Source organism: Neoarius graeffei, chromosome 8 (assembly GCF_027579695.1).
Source record: "Neoarius graeffei isolate fNeoGra1 chromosome 8, fNeoGra1.pri, whole genome shotgun sequence".
NCBI lineage: Eukaryota > Metazoa > Chordata > Actinopteri > Siluriformes > Ariidae > Neoarius > Neoarius graeffei.
In genome coordinates, this window is record NC_083576.1 from 12729471 (window position 1) to 12750319 (window position 20849).

The 20849-nt window shown below is 42.6% G+C and overlaps 1 protein-coding gene across 1 annotated transcript in view; it reads left to right on the forward strand.

Annotated features, from left to right (window-relative positions):
• The window catches only part of qdpra (quinoid dihydropteridine reductase a), a 55488-nt gene that overhangs the window by 9135 nt on the left and 25504 nt on the right, over positions 1-20849 (forward strand). Inside the window, exon 3 of the mRNA XM_060926838.1 lies at positions 10796-10892. Coding sequence (XP_060782821.1) covers positions 10796-10892 — 97 coding nt within the window. The remainder of the gene's footprint in view (positions 1-10795; positions 10893-20849) is intronic.

Sequence of the window (20849 nt, forward strand, 5' to 3'; positions counted from 1 at the left end):
TCTGGTTGTAAAATATGCATATCGGAGCTCGAGCAGAAATGCCATATAATCATCATGAATATAACGATTTTGCTGAATTTAATAGATAATTTTGTATTTGTTGATGCAATTATTTCATATTTTTAATGGAAAGAAACTGATATAGCGTGCATTTATGTTTCATGTCCCATGTCCTTTAACAGGCTACAGATAAAAAGCTTGTTCATCACTCGCAAAGCCCCGCCCACTATTAACAGGGCAAATAACATGAGAGGGTTAACACTAGCTCATCGCTCAGCAAGCAAGCCCTGCCCACTATCAACAGGGCAAATAACATGAGAGAGGGTTAACACTAGCTAGTTCATCGTTCAGCAAGCAAGCCCCGCTATCAACAGAGCAATGAACATAGCGTGTCACTTCCTTCTCTGGGTGGAGTCTTGCCAAATGACGATTGAAGTTCGAGGTCGTCCCCGTCGTCTCCTCGATAGTTCTTCTACATATGGAACACACAGCAGAGCATTTTTTCCCACTGCACGAGAAGTCTGTATAGAGGGATTTCACTGACGTCACCCGAAACCGGAAGTAAACAGACCCTGCACCATATTGGAAGACCAACAAACTCGTGATTAGGGGGAAATAACGGCAGCGGTATGTGAACCCACGAGAATAAAGTGGAGTGGCAAACGACTTAAACAAATCTGAGCTGTTTTATTTATGATTTATTGGCCCAACAGTAGACTTGAAAGAAACCTGTGAGAGACTTGGCAAAAAACTGTGGATATAATGGATAAGTCTGTGCATGATCTTCGGACACTTTGAGGTAAGCAAACGCAAGAAATTCAGATTTAAAACATGCTAAATTGGCCCCAAGTTGATAACTGTATGAGGAGCAAGCCTCCCAGACTTCTACAATTTAATAATAATAATAATAATTTAGGATGGTTTGGGGCTTGCTCTCCCTCCTATTATATAAATAAAGCATAGTTGTTGTGTAGGCATATATCATAAATACATATGTATAATTTGGATAAATTAACCTAAATTATGGATACCTTAATAGTAACAAAGTATTAATTTTTCAACTGAAAAGATATATTATTAAAAGATAAATATCAGCAAGATTACCTTGGCCATAACTATGTGTAGGTTATTCTTAACAACAGCTGTAATATCACGACCCAAGCCACTAACGACATAATTGTAAGCCTGTAGCCCTTTGTAGGCCTTCAAGTCATCAGCAGTGTAGGCACTGGGTGTAAACAACAAATAGTTTACAATGTCTGGGTAGCAAACAGATGGCAGAATTGGTGTCAGGTCCTCCTTATGTTTCCATTCTCCCTTGCCGCGAGTCTTGTCTTATATGGGTCAAACCCATCAATCACAGCCAGTTTCTCCACATACCGTGCCCTTTCTGCAGCTGGTAATGTACTCACATAACCAGAATTATCAGCCATCGTGTCACTTCTCTCTCGCTTGTAGTTTGTTTTATATTGTATGTATGTATGTACTTGAGGTCTTCCAATATGGCGCCCTAACAAAATCTCGCGGTACGGTGACGTCACGTGGTAGCCCTCTATAAGCAAAGCGGGCAATCCTAGGGGCGTTCTGTCCAGGCATTTTAGCACCATTAACGTTAGTTTGTTCCTGAACATGACGTATGAACAGGTGAATGTGCATTCTCTTGCACGAAATTAGTATAAAAATTAATGCAGATATAAAATCTTATGCCAAATTACAGGGATGAGAATTTTCCGCCGATTGGCAGATTTCCGACTTTTTCAGACCAAAATGATCGTTTTTGAGATCGATGTAAATCCGGTGAGAAACTTTTTTTTGTTTGGTTTTTTTTTTTTTTGGGGGGGGGGGGGGGTGATTAACGATCTGTGGTCACTTTATAACGCAGACATCCCAAGTCTCCCAGAAGTTCCGGGAGTCTCCTGCATATTGATAGAAGCGAGCAAGAGCGTGCGCGCAACATTAAGGTCTGCATCACGCATCTTAGAATGTGTGCGCGCGAGGGGGTGCGCAAGGGAGACTGTGTGCAGTGTTGCCAGATACTGCTGACGTTTTCCAGCCTAAAATATGTTCAAAACCCGCCAAAATGCACTTAAAACCACCCAATCTGGCAACACTGCCTGTGTGCCTATTCATGTAGCGCATGCCAGACAAAGAGCATCTTGATTGGGTTACTCAGCAAAATAAGCCAATCAGCTTTCAGTGTGGGTGGGCTTTTATCTCTTTTCTCGAGGACCGGAGTTTTCAGTTGATGAAATTTTAAAGGCCCAGTCACACAGCCGATCACGCATAAATCACGTATAAAGTTGGCTTGTGCGTGATTGTCAGTGGAGAAATTGACCATTTTTTGGGGGTGTGCGTGGTCGAAAATCACCGATTAATTGCGCATGAACTACGTACAAATCACGCACATCAGCGCATAGGGTCAAAAGAGGGACAATTTCTGTTTTTTTGTCAGTGGATATCAGTGAAATGTACGTGTTACTACAGCGAGACATGCGTGATATGTGCGTTATTCGTCAGTGAAAAGTCATCGACGTGCGCGGTAGCGGTAAATTTCTTGCGATCAACCACTAACGGTCCACACATGTCGCGCATTGTCCGCGTCAGAACTACGGCAAAGGACGCACGAATTACGTTAAATGGCGCACAATCGCGCATACTTGTGCGTGATCAATATTTTTGAGCAGCTCAAAACCTGGAATCGCGCACAAACCCGATTCGTCGAACATCCACTGACAACTACTGATGCTCCACGTGAAAAAAACTTATGAATTACACACAGCACTGATGAATCACGCACGACTCGAAATTTATGCGCAATTCATGCGTAAATCGTAAGTTTTGGCTGTGTGACTGGGCCTTAAGTATGATACCGTGTATAACTCTCCTACTTATTGCTCATTTCATAGGGGGACGGAATTGCTGGCATGTGCCGTGCGGGAGCGTTTGCCCAAACTGTAGGCTGGGATGAACTTATAGTTTTTGATTTAAAAAAAATTTCCAATATGTAGACGCCCATTGTACATGCCTGTTCTTTAATTCAAAAATCACCATCTCGATCTTCAAATTGACCATATGGTATCTGTATTACATTACACAACATCCTGTCCAGATAAAACCTAGTTAGTCCACACAACAGTCGAAAGGGAAGTGATAAGTGATGTTGAATGTTGCCTGCTTAATATGCAAGACCTCCTGCTACCATGATAACATCAGAAGAAAGCTTCAGAGAATTATAGGATGGAACTTTTTTTCTGGTTTGCACTTCATTGTAAAGGATTAGAGGATTCAAAGACATGAATAGCTAAAATGCAGAAATATAATACTGTAGAGCTCGTTTATATTAAAAGGTGCATTGATTTTTTTGAAATCATCAAATGTGAATTGATTAAAAACAAGTCTCTTGTACCATATTAATCATTTTCACCTGGGAGTCCACCAAGAAGGGGAATTTATTTCCAAATTGCAAATTTTTGCTGAAAAAATTAATGGTTTTGGGGTAAAAAAAAAAAAAAAGCCAAAAATCATTAGCCCCATGGGCCCCGCCCCGGTTTTTTCAGACTTTTAAAATATTTTTCATTCTCATCCCTGCAAATTAGTATGTCAAGTTACAAAAAATAAAGAAAAAATCCGAGTCCTCGTCTCCAATTTACGAGTCCAAGTCAAGTTACGAGTCCTTAAAATTAGGGCACGAGTCGGACTCGAGTACTACAAGCCTGTGGCACACTATGCACTATTTACCATACATTACTTGGTTCCAGCTGCATTATAAAGCGATGTTAAACCATTGCTCAGATCTGATTGGTTCTGGTACATTGTCTTTTCTATAGTAACAGTTAATCCACTGGGACCGAGACTGGTATGGTGGACGCGCCATATAATAAGTCATGATCATTGAAATGGCTAAGCTTTTGGAAAGGAGATGCGCACACACACGTGTATGAAGAAAATCTGATTTCTTTCCGATAGTCTTGGGTGCCATTTTATACAAATGGTGAAGCTGTAATTGACATGAACCAAGTTCAGTGGACTGTCTGCTGTTTCTAAACAATCAACAAAAATGGTTAACATATGGTTAACGTCATTCATTTGCAAAACGTGGAGATTGCGAATGTAATTTGGTTTGAAAGAAGGTAGTCGACAATGCTGTCCGCCTTCGTATGTAGTTTCTACAAAATAACTTGAATAATTACAGAAAAAAGTCTTAAATCCACTTTAGCACTTGTATATTCTACTACATTCACCCAAAACAAATCCTTTTGTTTTCATTTCTAAAATTTTTCAACCTCTGAAATTAATTCCTGCCCTTGGCGTCTGTAGGAGGAGAGCATCATGTGCCTTTATCCCATCTGTTCCAACGTAATGGCTTATTACACATCAGCTACCACGGAAACGCCATTTATTTTCCGTACCCGTACAGCCGAGGCAATTTCCTCACACAGCCGCATATTGACATCCACCAAGCCCTATCCATTTTCATCATCCAATCCATTGTCTGCCATAGACATCATTCATCCCCTTATATAATGAGTCCTGATGGAGGACACACAATGACGTCCTTGTAAATCCATGCAAACAGATTTGCCTCTCTTGTTTGCCTGGTAAACTGATATGTCATCGTTTATACGCAAGACAGCGAGTCAAGCCTACTGGGTGGAATAAATTGTAATCAGTATGTCCTGGTATTAAAACTTGATCTCCCCAAATTTATGTCATGGTTGAAGCTGTTATCAGAATGTCATGATGTTATTATGAAGCAGAATTTTCAATGAAATGGATCTTGATCGAGCTGAAAAATCCACTATTGGATTTTTTTTTTTTCCCCCCTGCAGGACTACGCTATATAGCCAAAAGTATGTGAACACCACCTGATCATCACACCCATATGTGGTTCTTTCCCCCAAACTGTTGCTACAAACTTGGAAGCACATGTTTGTCTAGAATGTCTTTGTATGCCGTAGCATTATAATTTCCCCTTCACTGGAACTAATGCCCCTTTTCCACCAAAGCAGTTCCCAGGGCTGGTTCGGGGCCAGTGCTTAGTTTGGAACCGGGTTTTCTGTTTCACCTGACAAAGAACTGGCTCTGGGGTCAGAAAAAACGGTTCCAGGCTAGCACCAACTCTCTGCTGGGCCAGAGGAAAGAACCGCTTATGTCCGCGGGGGGGCGGAGTTGTTAAGACCAACAACAATAACAAGACCGCGAAAGATCGCCATTTTTAAGCGACGAGAAGCAGCAGCTGTACAAACGCGAAGTCATTTATTATTATTGTTGTTGCTGCTGCTGCTGCTTCTTCCGTGTTGTTTTTGCTTCGATATTCGCGCCAAGGTTTATGCAAACGTAGCGACGTAACTGACGTATACAGCGATGTAATGACGTGGCTTCCCTTAGCACCGCGAGCTATGGAAAAGCAAACTGGTTCTCAGCTGGCTCGCAAGTTGAACGAGTTGTGAACCAGCACCAGCACTGGCCCCGAACCAGCCCTGGAACTGATTTGGTGGAAAAGGGGTATATGAGGCCCAAACCTGTTCCAGCATGACAACGCCCATGTGCACAAAGCAAACTCCATAAAGACATAGTTTGCCAAGTATGGGCTGGAAGAGCTTGAGTGACCTGTACAGAGCCCTAACTTGAACCCCTTTTGGTGTGAGCTGGAATACCGACTGCACCCCAGGCCTCCTCACCCAACATCAGTACTTGACCTCAGTAATGCTCTTGAACTTGTCAGATGATCATAAACCCCCATAGCCATGCTCCAAAATCAAGTGGAAAGCCTTCCCAGAAGAGTGGAGGTTATTATAACAGCAAAGGGGGACGAAATATCTTGAAAGGGATGTTCAACAAGGACAGATAGGTGTGATAGTCAGGTGTCTGCAAACCTTTGGTCATTTGATGTACCGTATACAATAGGTCTTTAAAAACAGCTGAACTTTTGCTGTCTTTGGAAGAGGAAGTGGAAACACTCCTAATTCCATAGTGCTGTCAAATGTTTGATTCTGGCTGGTCAACGATGTTTAATCTTCTATAACAGCATTTCTGATGGTAGTTCTTGCTGCATTGCAGGACGCTCTATGTAATCCAAGGCTGATAAGAATAAGTTTCAAATATTGTATGTATCAGGGTTTTTTCTAGAAAAATTTAGTATGAGGGCGCTCACCATGGCGAGGGAGCGAAGCGGGGGGGGGGAGATGGTGCCGGTTGTCGTCCCCCCCCGCGCCGTGCAAAGCCTTTGAAAAATGCTCCAATGGGACATTCTGAGGCTGAGAGGGAAATTGTAACAAATTGTCTGTCAACATTGAAAAAGAAAGAAGTAATCATCTTCTGCCCCGGAAAGTCTTTGGCTTTCTTCCGCTTCGTGCCGCAGGATGACATCTTTAAATGCCCAAGTGTCAACAAAAACAATTCGCGAACTACTTCTGTCAAAAGCTCCCGCGCCGGTGGGTGAAAGGTCATTCAGTCTCGAGAAATCTCGCTCTACAAGTCAGCTGACCTTGTATGTAACCCATGTCAAATCTCGCGAGAGCAGCCGCGACAAGTAAACAACTAAACAACATGGCGCCTCAGTCTGGAAAACGCCAATTCGGATTGTTTTTGCACCGTCTGGCGGTGTATCTACTATGATTGGAATATTTTTGGAGCAATTATAACATATTTGATGATCAGACACATTGTCACGTAGTGTTGCTGGGATGTTTTCACGGAGTCGGTAAGGGGGCGCACGCCGAGAGTAAGAGGGCGCAGCGCCCCTGTTCCCCCGTTTATACGAAAGCCTGTGTATTGTTATTTAATGAAGAATATTTAAAGAATATTGGCTGGCGTTGAGTGGTATATCAGATATATTCCATTCAGCTAGCATGATATTGAATGAGTCAGAGACAAGTAGCTGAATGGAATATATCTGATATACAATGGAAAAAAAGCTAGCCATTATTATTATTAGATATGTTGCGTTCATTGTCGTCTTATTAAATCAAATAATTAGTTTTCTTTTGTTTCAGACATGTAAAAGTTTTTTCCTTTACCTGACATGTTTCGACAGTGTAACTTCCGTCTTCATCAGAGGGTCACCCGGATGTTGGTGTGTGACATGCCTTTATAATCAGCTGATGTTACGGAGGTGTGACCTCCCTGTCAATATTGACAGGTCGGTCACACCTCCCGCTGTCAGTGTTGATCATAACCGATCCCACAGAACGCGCAACTGAAGAACAACACGTACGGCAAGCTTTGATCACATGTCAATATCCACCATGGGCCATACACAAAGGCGCACAACAAAAGAAAAGACACAGACGAAAAAAGGAAGAAAACAGACAACCCAAAAACAGGAAAGCAAAGCAGTAGTGACTCTACCGTATGTCGGAGGAGTTACAGAACGAATCCAAAGAGCCATGAAAAAACACAACATACAAACACCCGTGAAACCACACACCAAACTACGACAGCTTAGCCTAGTAAACTAGACCCACCCGCCTAGCGGCCAAAAATATTTTTGCCTACGAGTGGGTCTAGCCTCGCATCATATCAACAAAAACACCCCGGGCATCAGATCGTGCCCGCCAATCACAACGCAAGGTTTTTGTTTGGATTCTTTGGGCGGGCTTTTGCAGGAGTGACGGCAAAGCTGCGCGACGCTGGAGAAAGCACAGCAGGAAAGATGGCTACGGCTAGTGAACAGCGCTAGTTTGACTCCGCTTTGGAATCAGTTTTAGAAGAATTAGACTTGGAGTTTTCGTTGAAACATGAGCAGGAAGAGGCTCTCCGCTCATTCCTTTTCAAGAAGGACGTTTTCGCTGTTTTGCCGACCGGCTATGGCAAAAGTCTGATCTACCAGCTGGCTCCGCTCGTAGCCAAAAGGATGGGGCTAGTTTGTGCAGTACGAAGAATTAATAAACAGCTTTGAAACATTACTTTTTGATTGTTTCTTATTTTCCCGTTATTTTAAATTTAAGGGAAATTATTTCACCAAACACCACTAAATAAAAACTTTCAAAAACAGTTTAAGCAAACCCTTAAACACTTGGGGGGAAAAAAATGAGTGTATGTGGTACAGACTCCAAACTTGTGGTCATTATCTCCAAACTTCTTAATATCTAGAACCTGTTTATTAATTAATACGCATTTTGAAAAATTTATTTCAAGGCCTCCCCCACTGCTTTCTGTCGCTCTGACTACGTCACAGTCACTGTTGGGCTGATTGGCCTATACGCACAGAGACAGTTTGAAAGACAGCGGGTTGTTCCTCCTACCTGCTTCGGAAATGTCTACGGATCGAGGCCAGACTAAATATTCACATTTAGTCTGGCTTGCCAGGCTAACGACAGCTACTAGTTCACCCTAAGGACAAAATCGACCAACACAATAAATGCAATGTCATATATGAAATACCATGCCAGTCATGCAACAAAACCTACATTGGGGAGACAGGAAGGAGCTTTAGTACACGAAAAAAGGAATGTGAAAAAGAAACAGAACCGAGACAAACAAGAGCAATAAAAGATAAAGCCATGCAAGAGAACCTCAAATCAGCAATAACAGACCACTGCAGAAGGGAAAATCATATAATGGACTGGGACAATGCTCAAATCATACAAGAGAACAACAGATACCACCGTTGGATTAAGGAGTCAATAGAAATCAGAAAGCATAGCCCAAGAACAATAAACAGGGATGAGGGGGCGTACATGCTCTCCCACACCTGGAGCGCCATCCTGAGAGGGCAACACTGACAGTGGGAGGTGTGACCAACCTGTCAATATTGACAGGGAGGTCACACCTCCGTAACATCAGCTGATTATAAAGGCACGTCACACACCAACATCCGGGTGACCCTCTGATGAAGACGGAAGTTACTGTACACCGTCGAAACATGTCAGGTAAAGGAAAAAACTTTTACATGTCTGAAACAAAAGAAAACTAATGATTCAGTATTATTATTATACATATTCCTTTCGGGTGTTCAACGCATCTTTCTCTTTCAAAATTCTCTCAAAATCTTCCGTATTTAACAAAGCAAACCTAGCGGTCATGTTCATTTACAAATTGTCACAGACGCTCGCTCGCTCGCGCAGGAGTTTAACATCTCCAACATGTGACGCCATGTTGTCTTGACAATCATGCAATATCGTAAACCATATTCAACACTCATTCTCCATCGGGTCGACTCGAGTGACGTAATACATGTAGGATAAGCGATATGCTAACAATATTGCATGCTATCGAACCAAACGAATGAAACCCGGTAGAAGGGAATATAACACACTTTTATTCCATCGAAAAAATGTCCTGTATGGATAATAAATAAATAATACTGGCTGGCGTTGAGTGGTATATCAGATATATTCCATTCAGCTAGCATGATATTGAACGAGTCGAAAACGAGTAGCTGAATGGAATATATCTGATATACCATGAAAAAAGCCAGCCAATATGATGATTATTATACATACACATTCGATGGAACAATTATAGATTTTACAAAAAGTTAAGAACGGGGCTTACCAATATTGAATGCTGATTCTGATCGAATGTAATTCAGTGTTCTGTCAATCCAATGTACATGTACAAAGTTCTAGCAATAAAAATAGTACAAGTCCAAAAAGCCTGAACAGCAACCCAACGTATATCCAGGTTAACAGTTCGACTTCAAAGTTACTTTTGGTCGTAGTTGATTGCTACATTGCAGTTGTTCAAAACAAAAGGGCTTTGCTGAGTGAAGTCCTCTTGTAAAAGTCTCCGTCACTTTTCCTCACCTCCAAGTAGAACTTTGACAATGTTTCCGTTATTGCTCCCTTTTCCAGTTTTTCAATGTCCATTGGTCTGTTTTTCTCTTGTAAATATGCATGAAGAATATGTAAAGAAGTTTTGGTAGCCTTTTGGGTGTCTTTAGTTTCAGTTTTCGTTTTTTTTTTTTTTAGTGCTTTAAAATCTACAGTAGCACTGGATTAGCCTTGTCTTTCTTTCTCTCTCTTCCCCCCCGGCCGACAAAGAAATGATTGTGCGCATGCGCAGCAGAAGAGTTTTGCCATTGGATCTTCACACGAGCTCCAAAGTGTGACGTCGTGTTGTCTTGATAACATGCAATATTATAACAATATTGCACGCCCATTCTCCATTGGGGAGAGTGGCGTAATACATGGAGGATAAGCGATATGATAACAATATTGCATGCCATCGATAAACCCACTAGAGGGGAATAGGACACGTTTTTATTCCATGGAAAAAGTGGCCCATATGTATAATAATTGTTAATATTGTTTAGTTTTCTGTAAGGAGATGTTTATTTTGCATTTATGGAAGGAGTCTCCGGTGTTCGTGCTTTGTTACAATCAGAAGTAAAGCTGCAACTTGAAGTTTTGCATCATGGGAAAGTCTTACGGTCAGAGGATGTAGGGAAAAGCTGCTTTTTTTTTTTTTTTTTTTTTTTTTTTGTTCTGGACTTTATAAGAAAGTAAGGAAACCACTTCTGCTATAGTGTAAGTGATGACAAACTTTCACATATGTTCCACAAATGTTTAGCATTCTTTAATTTAATAATTACTGTGGTATAAGAGGAGTAAAACACTTCATGGCACACTATTACTGTATAGGGAAATAATAACTTGTAATAAATGTAATATCATTGACGTGCAGTATTCCTGTTAGTTTATTATTGTGTGCCAAAGTGACTATGATACTAGTATGGTGTAAAGAATATTGTGATCTGTCATATAATTAATTGCTGATTCATGTTTAATTAATGGTTCTTGAACACCCGGAGTCCGACTGGTTTTGATCTGACGTGCTGTGTTTTATGCAGGTGACGTCAGATATGGCTCGGCTGCTGGGAGACCAGAAAGTGGACGCCATTGTGTGTGTGGCCGGAGGATGGGCTGGGGGTAACTGTGCCTCCAAAGGTCCAGAATGAGTATTCGGAGTATTATGAGTATTTGAATGAGTATACATGTGAAAGTTCTTGCACATACATTCGCTATCCTGTTGCATTACAGCTTTTTAACCCCTTAAGTTCCATTCACTAGCAAAGGATGTCTCAGGCCATCACTTTAGATTTCATCAGAACATAATTGTAAAACGTATTAACAAGATGAGCAGTTTACAGATCTTGACACCTGATAATAGAGTAATAAGGACCTTGTCTGAGATTTACATTAGAGATGGTACTGTACGATATATATATATATATATATATATATATATATATATTACACACACACACACACACTGATACCAATCCCATACTCCTAAATTTTAAATTAACCAGTTTTTAATGTTTTGAAGCACTATAACACATTTAAATAAATAACCATTAACACAACTTACACACCACAGCTTTTCTTTATTCTAGTATTTCCAGTGTAATATTTACTCACCATAACTACGGAAGCGGCAGCACGGTGGTGTAGTGGTTAGCGCTGTCGCCTCACAGCAAGAAGGTCCGGGTTCGAGCCCCGTGGCCGGCGAGGGCCTTTCTGTGTGGAGTTTGCATGTTCTCCCCGTGTCCGCGTGGGTTTCCTCCGGGTGCTCCGGTTTCCCCCACAGTCCAAAGACATGCAGGTTAGGTTAACTGGTGACTCTAAATTGACCGTAGGTGTGAATGTGAGTGTGAATGGTTGTCTGTGTTTGTGTCAGCCCTGTGATGACCTGGCGACTTGTCCAGGGTGTACCCCGCCTTTCGCCCGTAGTCAGCTGGGATAGGCTCCAGCTTGCCTGCGACCCTGTAGAACAGGATAAAGCGGCTACAGATAATGAGATGAGATGAGAACTACGGAAGCTGAGAGAGGCCCTTCATATAATCTTCGTTTTTTTGTATTCACCTTGTTATCCCGAGATAACGCCATAATTAATTCAGGATCTCGAGAAAACAACACAACTAATTTGAGATCTCAAGAAAACAGCTGAGATTTCTAGCAGAGCTGCGCCCCCTGTGGGTCAGATCAAAATATTGCCTTATTAGGCCATACGTATGATGGATTTGGTCATGTGACGTCATGGCGCCGTTCTATGGCGACTCGGCATTACTCCCTGTTTTGTTTGTTTGTCTTGCGTTATTTTGTTTGTTCCTGGATCCCAGTTCTGGCATTGTCCAGTATGACAGATTTGCTCTACTTCATATCCGTGACAACATGCCCACTTTTCGGCCTGATCTCCCACTGGACTTTCAGCAACACAGGGAGCGGCAAAAGCAATTCTGGAAGCGAGGTGCGAGAGGCGGCACACTTGTCCGGCTACGGCGCCGCATCCACCGCCCGGCTCTTCCAAGCTTGGTTCTCTCCAACGTCCGCTCCCTGGTGAATAAAATGGATGAACTTTCCTTGCTCACCCTCTCACAGAGAGACTTCAGGGATGCTGCTGCTATCTGCCTAACTGAAACCTGGCTCGATGGAAGTTTCCCAGACTCTTCGCTACAACTACCCGGCTTCTCTTTTCATCGTGCAGATCGCACCACAAATTCACTGAAACAACGCGGGGGTGGTGTTGGCTGCTACATCAACAGCAACTGGTGTACTGACTACAAGATCTTGTCACAAACCTGCACCCCAGAGTTGGAGTCTCTCACGGTGATGTGCAAGCCCTTCTACTCTCCAAGAGAATTCTCTGCCGTTGTCCTGATCATTGTTTACATCCCTCCCGACGCCTCTGCGCCCTCTGCCTTGCAACAACTGGCGGATCATATAATGAAGGTGGAAAACAGCAACCCAGATGCGGCTATGATCGCGCTGGGTGATTTTAACCACGTCACCCTGAAAAAAAGTCTTACCCAGATACAAACCCCACATCCACATCGCCACCAGGTTGGATAAAACACTGGATCAGTGTTGTTCTCCAATTCCCGAGGCTTTTCATGCTGTGGCCAGGGCCCCCTGGGTAAGTCCGACCACAACTCTATTCTCTTGATTCCCAAATACCGTCAAAAACTGAAGGTATCAAAACCAACTGTCAAACACTTGAAGTGCTGGTCCCCACAGGCCATAGAAACATTACAAGACTGCTTGGACTCCACTGTTTGGAGCAACTTCTGGTCTGACGGCCAGGATAATATTGATTCCTTCCAGGGCTTTGAACCAGAATTTTTTTCCTATTGGTTCGTTCTGAACAGAAACAGAATTTTAACGTTTCCGGTTTTGGGTTCCACCATTAAATAGACGTTCCCAAACCGGTTAGAACAAAAAAATTTCGTTCCCGGAACGGTTCATTACGTTCCCTGTCAGCTGTTTAACAAATGGCTATAAAATTGTGTCTCTGTCTCATCCAGCTTAAGCCAAATGTAGGCTAATTCTATTACAACCTTCATTAAATAAGACAAGAAATAATTCAAAACAATTATTATTTCAAATGTTGGCGATTTGGATTCTCAGTATGTCTTCCCATCTACACAAACAGAAAAAGTGCCAAAAATGAAAGATAATTTGTTTAGTGTGTTACCAAAGGCTAGTCAGGCCCTATAGAGGGCTACCGCATGACGTCACCGCGCTGCGAGATTTCGGTAGTCGCCATATTGGAAGACCAAGTACACATCTATGCAAGTACATACATACATAAAACACACTACACCTGAAATGTAGCCAGGGCTGGTTCTGCCCTAATCTGGACCCGGGTGCAACATCGCGCAACCCCCCCCCAAAAAAAAAAACACCAGTCTAAATCAGGACAACCATCACATAACTATAACTATAAACATTTTATATCAACTATTTTAACTAAATGGGCTATAATAAATAAGCCTGCAGGCAGCCACGGCGGGCTGCCTCAGAAAAGTAACCATTTGTCCTACCTTAAAACTCGTTCTGCATTTTCTGCCTCCTTTTTTGTATTTTCGACCCTCCGTTTATTTTCTTTCCTTTTCTGAAAACCCGATTTGTGTCCAGACATTTTGTTCTGCTACCAACGGACTAACTCGTCAGGTCTCGTCTCTCGAGCCCGCGATGATTCCCGTGGGAGGGGCAACAACTGATACATTTTTACAAACAGCCAATAGGGAGGTTGCAACGTTCAGGCTCTTCTTTGCTCAGACACTCAGTAAGGGAGACGTGATAGTAGTCCACCCTCCCGCTCTCTCCATTCAGTCAGCGAACGTCACACAGGAAGTGAACCCCAGCGGGTCATAGAAACTTGTGCAGGAGAAGAATGACTTTTTTATTTGTAGGCTACGGAAACTTTGAGGAACGAAATAAAAACCGGTATTAACCGGTTACCATTATTTTTAATAAGCGTTTCTGTTCCGGAACATAAAAAAATAATAAAGTTTCTGGTTTTGTTTCTGTTCCATGTGAAATAGAAAAAGTTCCCGGTTTTCGTTCCTTGAACCGGTTCAAAGCCCTGATTCCTTCACTGATACCGTCACAGCCTACATCCAATTCTGTGAGAGTGTCTGCATTCCTGTGAGAACTGTGACTGTCTTTAATAACAGTAAGCCCTGGTTTAATAATGAACTAAGACTGCTCTGTAGGAAGAAACACTCTGCCTTCAAATGTGGTGACATGACTAATTACAAAAAATTGAAATACGATTTTCAGCGAGCTGTGGTGAATGCCAAAGCTTCCTATAAAGCTAAACTTGAAAAAAAAATTACAGGCAAATGATTAAAGGTGTCTGGCAAGGGCTGCAGGACATCACTGACTTTAAAACAAAGCATCATGCTCCAGTCAGCGACCCAGCCCTCCCTGATGAGCTTAATAAATTTTACTGCCGCTTTGACGACGGTGTTCAGCTGCCTGCCCCCTGTTACAAAGAACAAGGTGGCCCTCCACCCACCGTTTTTGAACATGACGTCAGAATTTTGTTGCGCCAGGAAGGCATCTGGGCCTGATGGTGTGGCGTCTGCTACACTTAGACACTGTGCTGACCAACTCACCCCTGTCCTCACTTGTATTTTCAACTGGTCTCTCCAACTTGCTATTGTGCCTGCCTGTTTCAAATCTGCTGTGATTTATCCCAGTCCCAAAGAAACATAAAATCACTTGTCTTAATGACTATAGGCCTGTTGCCCTAACATCTGTCATTATGGAAATCTTTGAGCGCCTGGTTTGTAAGCACCTGTCCAGCATTACCTTAGACCCCCAGCAATTTGCCTACAGAACAAATAGAAGCGTGGATGATGCAGTATCCCTCTGTTTGCACTCCATCCTCCAACATCTGGAATCGAAATGTGTATATATGCCCGTGTTCTCTTTGTTGATTTTAGCTCTGCATTCAACACCATTGTACCTGTAAAGTTGATTAACACTCTGCAAGAGCTGGGTGTCAGTACATCACTTTGTAGATGGATTTTTAATTTTCTGTGTGATAGAAAGCAGGTTGTTAGAATTGGTGACTGCTTTTCACAGCCCATGCTCCTAAACATCGGCGCACCACAAGGTTGTGTCTTATCTTCTCTATTGTACTCCCTATACACACATTTCTGTCAGTCTCACTCCAATTCAGTTTTGTTGTACAAGTTTGCAGACGATACATGAGTTGTTGGCCTCATCACAAACAAGGATGAATCTGACTACCGCAGGGAAGTGGACGAGCTGGTGGGTTGGTGTGATAGGAACAACCTGATTCTTAAAGGGATAGTTCGGGATTTTTGACATGAATCTGTATGGCATCCCCATCAATAGTGTCGTGCAAACACACTGACTTACCCCCGACAGCATCCTGTGAGTCCAGTTCTGGTCCAGACGAAAGTAGTCCGGCAAGTTTGTTGGGGTCACGAAAGTGAAACGTTTTTCGTCTCAAAACAGTATGTGTTCAAAAGAGTGATATATTTGCATCACAAAACTGTTGCCAAATAAAAAGTCAGACCTCGAAATCGCTTGGCACTATTTTCTCTCCCTTCTTATCACTGCGCGCTGCCGCCAGGTGACAGCGAAACGCAGACCCACTAAGCTGGTGGGAGACCAAGGCTGCACTCTATCCACGGCTTACACACGTGATGGCACGGAGGATGTGTATAGTGGCAGCATCTGTCCCCCCAGAGAGGATCTTTTCAAAAGCAGGACAGATTATAACTGAGAGGAGAAATAGGCCGAATCCCATTTCACCCCTTGGACCAACCCCTTGGCCCTTCCCCTCCATTTTGCGCGTTCACGTGAAGGGGTAGGGGTATCCCAATCCCAGTTAACGGGTAGGGGAAGGGGTAGGGCTTCTGTACCCCTCCAAACGGAGATTTTCCTGGAGCTGACTCCGAACGAAGGGGTTTGAGTGATTTCCCACAATGCCATGCGGATTTCAGCGAGATTTCATGCGGATTTCAGAAAGATGGCGGTTCCCGCGGCGAAAGATTGTCATAAATGTATTTTCTCCATTATTTACATGTTTTAAGTTGTTATCCAGAGGAAACACGCCGCTTGATTCGCTTTCGAGCTGAGAATGAGCAGCGATTTCTGAAATCCAAGCTGCTGCTAAAAAGCTTTGGGAGTGAGTATTGTTTTCGGTTGCTTGACTGCGTACGTTTTGTTCTGTTATTCTCGCTTTTATTGTTTACATGAGTGTTCTGACACCTCATTCTGTCGGATGTGGTGCACGAAGCGCCAAAGATATCCCATTCAGTGGTGTTAGTTAACAAATCACACCCTGCCAGCAGAGATTTCTGGTTCTGGCTCTGACTGTAGCGGCTGGTCGCAGCCAATGACGCATTTGTTCGCGTTTTGCTAACGTAAACGCTGACGGAGGTACGCGATGACGTATGCGATCGTTGAAGGGCTATCCCAATATGTAAGGGTTGAATTTCAAGCCCTATCCCTTGTAGCTCAGTTTCAAGGGGAAGGGCCAAGGGGGAGGGGTAGGGGTAGAAATTAGAATTGGGATTGGGCCATAGAATCAGAATTAACTAGTTAATTGCAGCAATTAAAGGAATAGGTAGGAAAAGGAAGGCGCAAAGACACCGTGCAGCACCTGAAAACGGGTTTTCAGGCGCTGCCCACCCGTGTTCAGGCGCTGCCCACCCGTGTTCAGGCGCTGCGCGGTGTCTTTGCGCCTGCAGCGGTGCTTTGCCTGTGCTGTGGCTGAAAATAGTTCCAGATATAAACTGGTCTAGTAAATCCCTTCGTGTTAATTTGCATTGATATGTGTACTCGATGTGAATGTACAAGTCATGAGAAATAATTATAAAAAATCTTCCAAAAGAGCCGGCTCCTTATAGTAAGAAGAGCCGAAATTCCCATCACTAGTAAACAATGAATGAAACAGCCGTGGCTGTCACCTGGCGGCAGCGCACAGTGATACCGAGGGAGAGAAAATAGTGCCAAGCGATTTCGAGGTCTGACTTTTTATTTGGCAACGGTTTTGTGATGCAAATATATCACTCTTTTGAACACATACTGTTTTGAGACGAAAAACGTTTTACTTTCGTGACCCCCACAAACTTGCCGGACTACTTTCGTCTGGACCAAAACTGGACAAGAACTGGACTCACAGGATGCTGTCGGGGTAAGTCCGTGTGTTTGCACGACACTATTGATGGGGATGCCATACAGATTCATGTCAAAAATCCCGAACTATCCCTTTAACATCTCTAAGACTAAGGAACTGGTCGTTGACTTTAGGAAAACCTCTGGCCCCCTCTCCACTCTCTCTATCAAGGGGGTGGAGGTGGAGAGGGTCACTCACTTCCAGTTCCTTGGGGCTACTATTCATGAATCCTCATCATGGGACCTTAACACCAACATCAAGATCAGCAAAGCCCATCAGCGACTTCACTTCCTGCGGCAGCTCAGGAAGTTTAAAGTCAGTCAGACAGCCATGATTTCATTTTTACAGAGCTACAATTGAAAGTGTTCTCACATTGTCCATCCTTGTCTGGTTCGGTAACACCACCTCATGGAACAAGACAAGGCTGGAAAGGGTTGTACGCAGAGCATCCAAAATCCTAGGCGCCAACCTCCCCTCACTTTCCTCCCTCTTTTCATCGCGGTTAATTAGAAAGGCAAGAAAAATATCATAGTTGACCCCTCCCACCCAGCACACCATCTTTTTAATCTCCTCCCATCAGGAAGGAGATATAGAAGTTTGAGAACCTCAGCATCACGGTTTAGGGATAGCACATATCCACTAGTCATCAGACATCTGAACCTTCTCTGACTGCCGTGATATGTAGCACTCTATATGCATGGTATGCACTTTACCACTGGAACACTCTAAGATGCACTTTATCATGCAACTTTAAATGCAACTTATTTTTAGCCATTATTGCTGTCCAATGACTACTGGGTACCCCACTACTGTTCACTGTCTTTGTCTGTTTTACCCATGGCTGTCTGCCCTTAGGTATGTGTTCTGTTTTTTGGGGTTTTTTTTCTTTTTTTTTCATATACAACCCCGATTCCAAAAAAGTTGGGACAAAGTACAAATTGTAAATAAAAACGGAATGCAATGATGTGGAAGTTTCAAAATTCCATATTTGATTCAGAATAGAACATAGATGACACATCAAATGTTTAAACTGAGAAAATGTCTCATTTAAAGAGAAAAATTAGGTGATTTTAAATTTCATGACAACAACACATCTCAAAAAAGTTGGCACAAGGCCATGTTTCCCACTGTGAGACATCCCCTTTTCTCTTTACAACAGTCTGTAAACGTCTGGGGACTGAGGAGACAAGTTGCTCAAGTTTAGGGATAGGAATGTTAACCCATTCTTGTCTAATGTAGGATTCTAGTTGCTCAACTGTCTTAGGTCTTTTTTGTCGTATCTTCCGTTTTATGATGTGCCAAATGTTTTCTATGGGTGAAAGATCTGGACTGCAGGCTGGCCAGTTCAGTACCCGGACCCTTCTTCTACGCAGCCATGATGCTGTAATTGATGCAGTATGTGGTTTGGCATTGTCATGTTGGAAAATGCAAGGTCTTCCCTGAAAGAGACGTCGTCTGGATGGGAGCATATGTTGCTCTAGAACCTGGATATACCTTTCAGCATTGATGGTGTCTTTCCAGATGTGTAAGCTGCCCATACCACACGCACTAATGCAACCCCATACCATCAGAGATGCAGGCTTCTGAACTGAGCGCTGATAACAACTTGGGTCGTCCTTCTCCTCTTTAGTCCGAATGACACGGCGTCCCTGATTTCCATAAAGAACTTCAAATTTTGATTCGTCTGACCACAGAACAGTTTTCCACTTTGCCACAGTCCATTTTAAATGAGCCTTGGCCCAGAGAAGACGTCTGCGCTTCTGGATCATGTTTAGATACGGCTTCTTCTTTGAACTATAGAGTTTTAGCTGGCAACGGTGGATGGCACGGTGAATTGTGTTCACAGATAATGTTCTCTGGAAATATTCCTGAGCCCATTTTGTGATTTCCAATACAGAAGCATGCCTGTATGTGATGCAGTGCCGTCTATAGGCCCGAAGATCACGGGCACCCAGTATGGTTTTCCAGCCTTGACCCTTACGCACAGAGATTCTTCCAGATTCTCTGAATCTTTTGATGATATTATGCACTGTAGGTGATATGTTCAAACTCTTTGCAATTTTACACTGTCGAACTCCTTTCTGATATTGCTCCACTATTTGTCGGCGCAGAATTAGGGGGATTGGTGATCCTCTTCCCATCTTTACTTCTGAGAGCCGCTGCCACTCCAAGATGCTCTTTTTATACCCAGTCATGTTAATGATCTATTGCCAATTGACCTAATGAGTTGCAATTTGGTCCTCCAGCTGTTCCTTTTTTGTACCTTTAACTTTTCCAGCCTCTTATTGCCCCTGTCCCAACTTTTTTGAGATGTGTTGCTGTCATGAAATTTCAAATGAGCCAATATTTGGCATGAAATTTCAAAATGTCTCACTTTCGACATTTGATATGTTCTCTATGTTCTATTGTGAATACAATATCAGTTTTTGAGATTTGTAAATTATTGCATTCTGTTTTTATTTACAATTTGTACTTTGTCCCAACTTTTTTGGAATCGGGGTTGTATATTTGATGTTGGGGATGTGCCAAAACAAATTCCTATCAACTGTGTTGACATGGCAGTAAACTATTGAATCTTGAATCTTAGGTGATCGATTATTCCAGACATTCTAATGACCAAAGTTGCGTCTATACAGAATGAGAAATAGCCCCAAAGTCAGCATATCACAAGTCTCTTGGCGCACCTGAATGAACCATTTCTCAGCTGTTTACTCGAGATCATGAAATTTTGTTTTCTCAAGATCACGGAATAACGGTTTTGTTTTCTCGAGATCCTGAATTAATTATGTCGTTATCTCGGGATAACAAGGTGAATAAAAAAAAAAAAAAAAGGATTATATGAAGGGCCTCTCTCGGCTTCCGTACATACCGGTAACAGTGCAATTCCTCTATAAAATAAATAGCCTATTGTCAATGGAATGGACTTCATAAGAAAGTCAGGAAACCACAGCTGCTATTGAGGTATTTCACCTGACGTCACAGGGTCACGTGACGCCCCGGTGTCCACCATTTTGAACGTCAAGCTACATACTAACGCTGCAGACAGAGAGGGAGAACCAGCTTGAAAAAAAAAACGTATTGCAGACACCTAGAATAGATTAATTTGTCAGTAAGCACTCTATAAATAACCATGGTGTTTGCTTGTTGTGCTGTGGGCTGCCACAACAGACAGGGACAGCGTGCAGGACGCTCCTTTTACCCGTTTCTAGTGATGGGAATTTCGGCTCTTTTTCGGGAGCCGGCTCTTTTGGCTCTTCTTACTATAAGGAGCCGGCTCTTTCGGCTCCCAAACGGCTCCTGAGATTTTATTTTTGATTTAATTGCTGCAATTAACTAGTTAATTAATTACATTATTTATATTTTATCAATAGGATGTTTTCCATTTTATTTTTTAGTTTTTGTAGCCATTGTAAAGCTTTGTAAAGTATAGCAGTGTAACAATGTTCTAGCTATAGAAATAA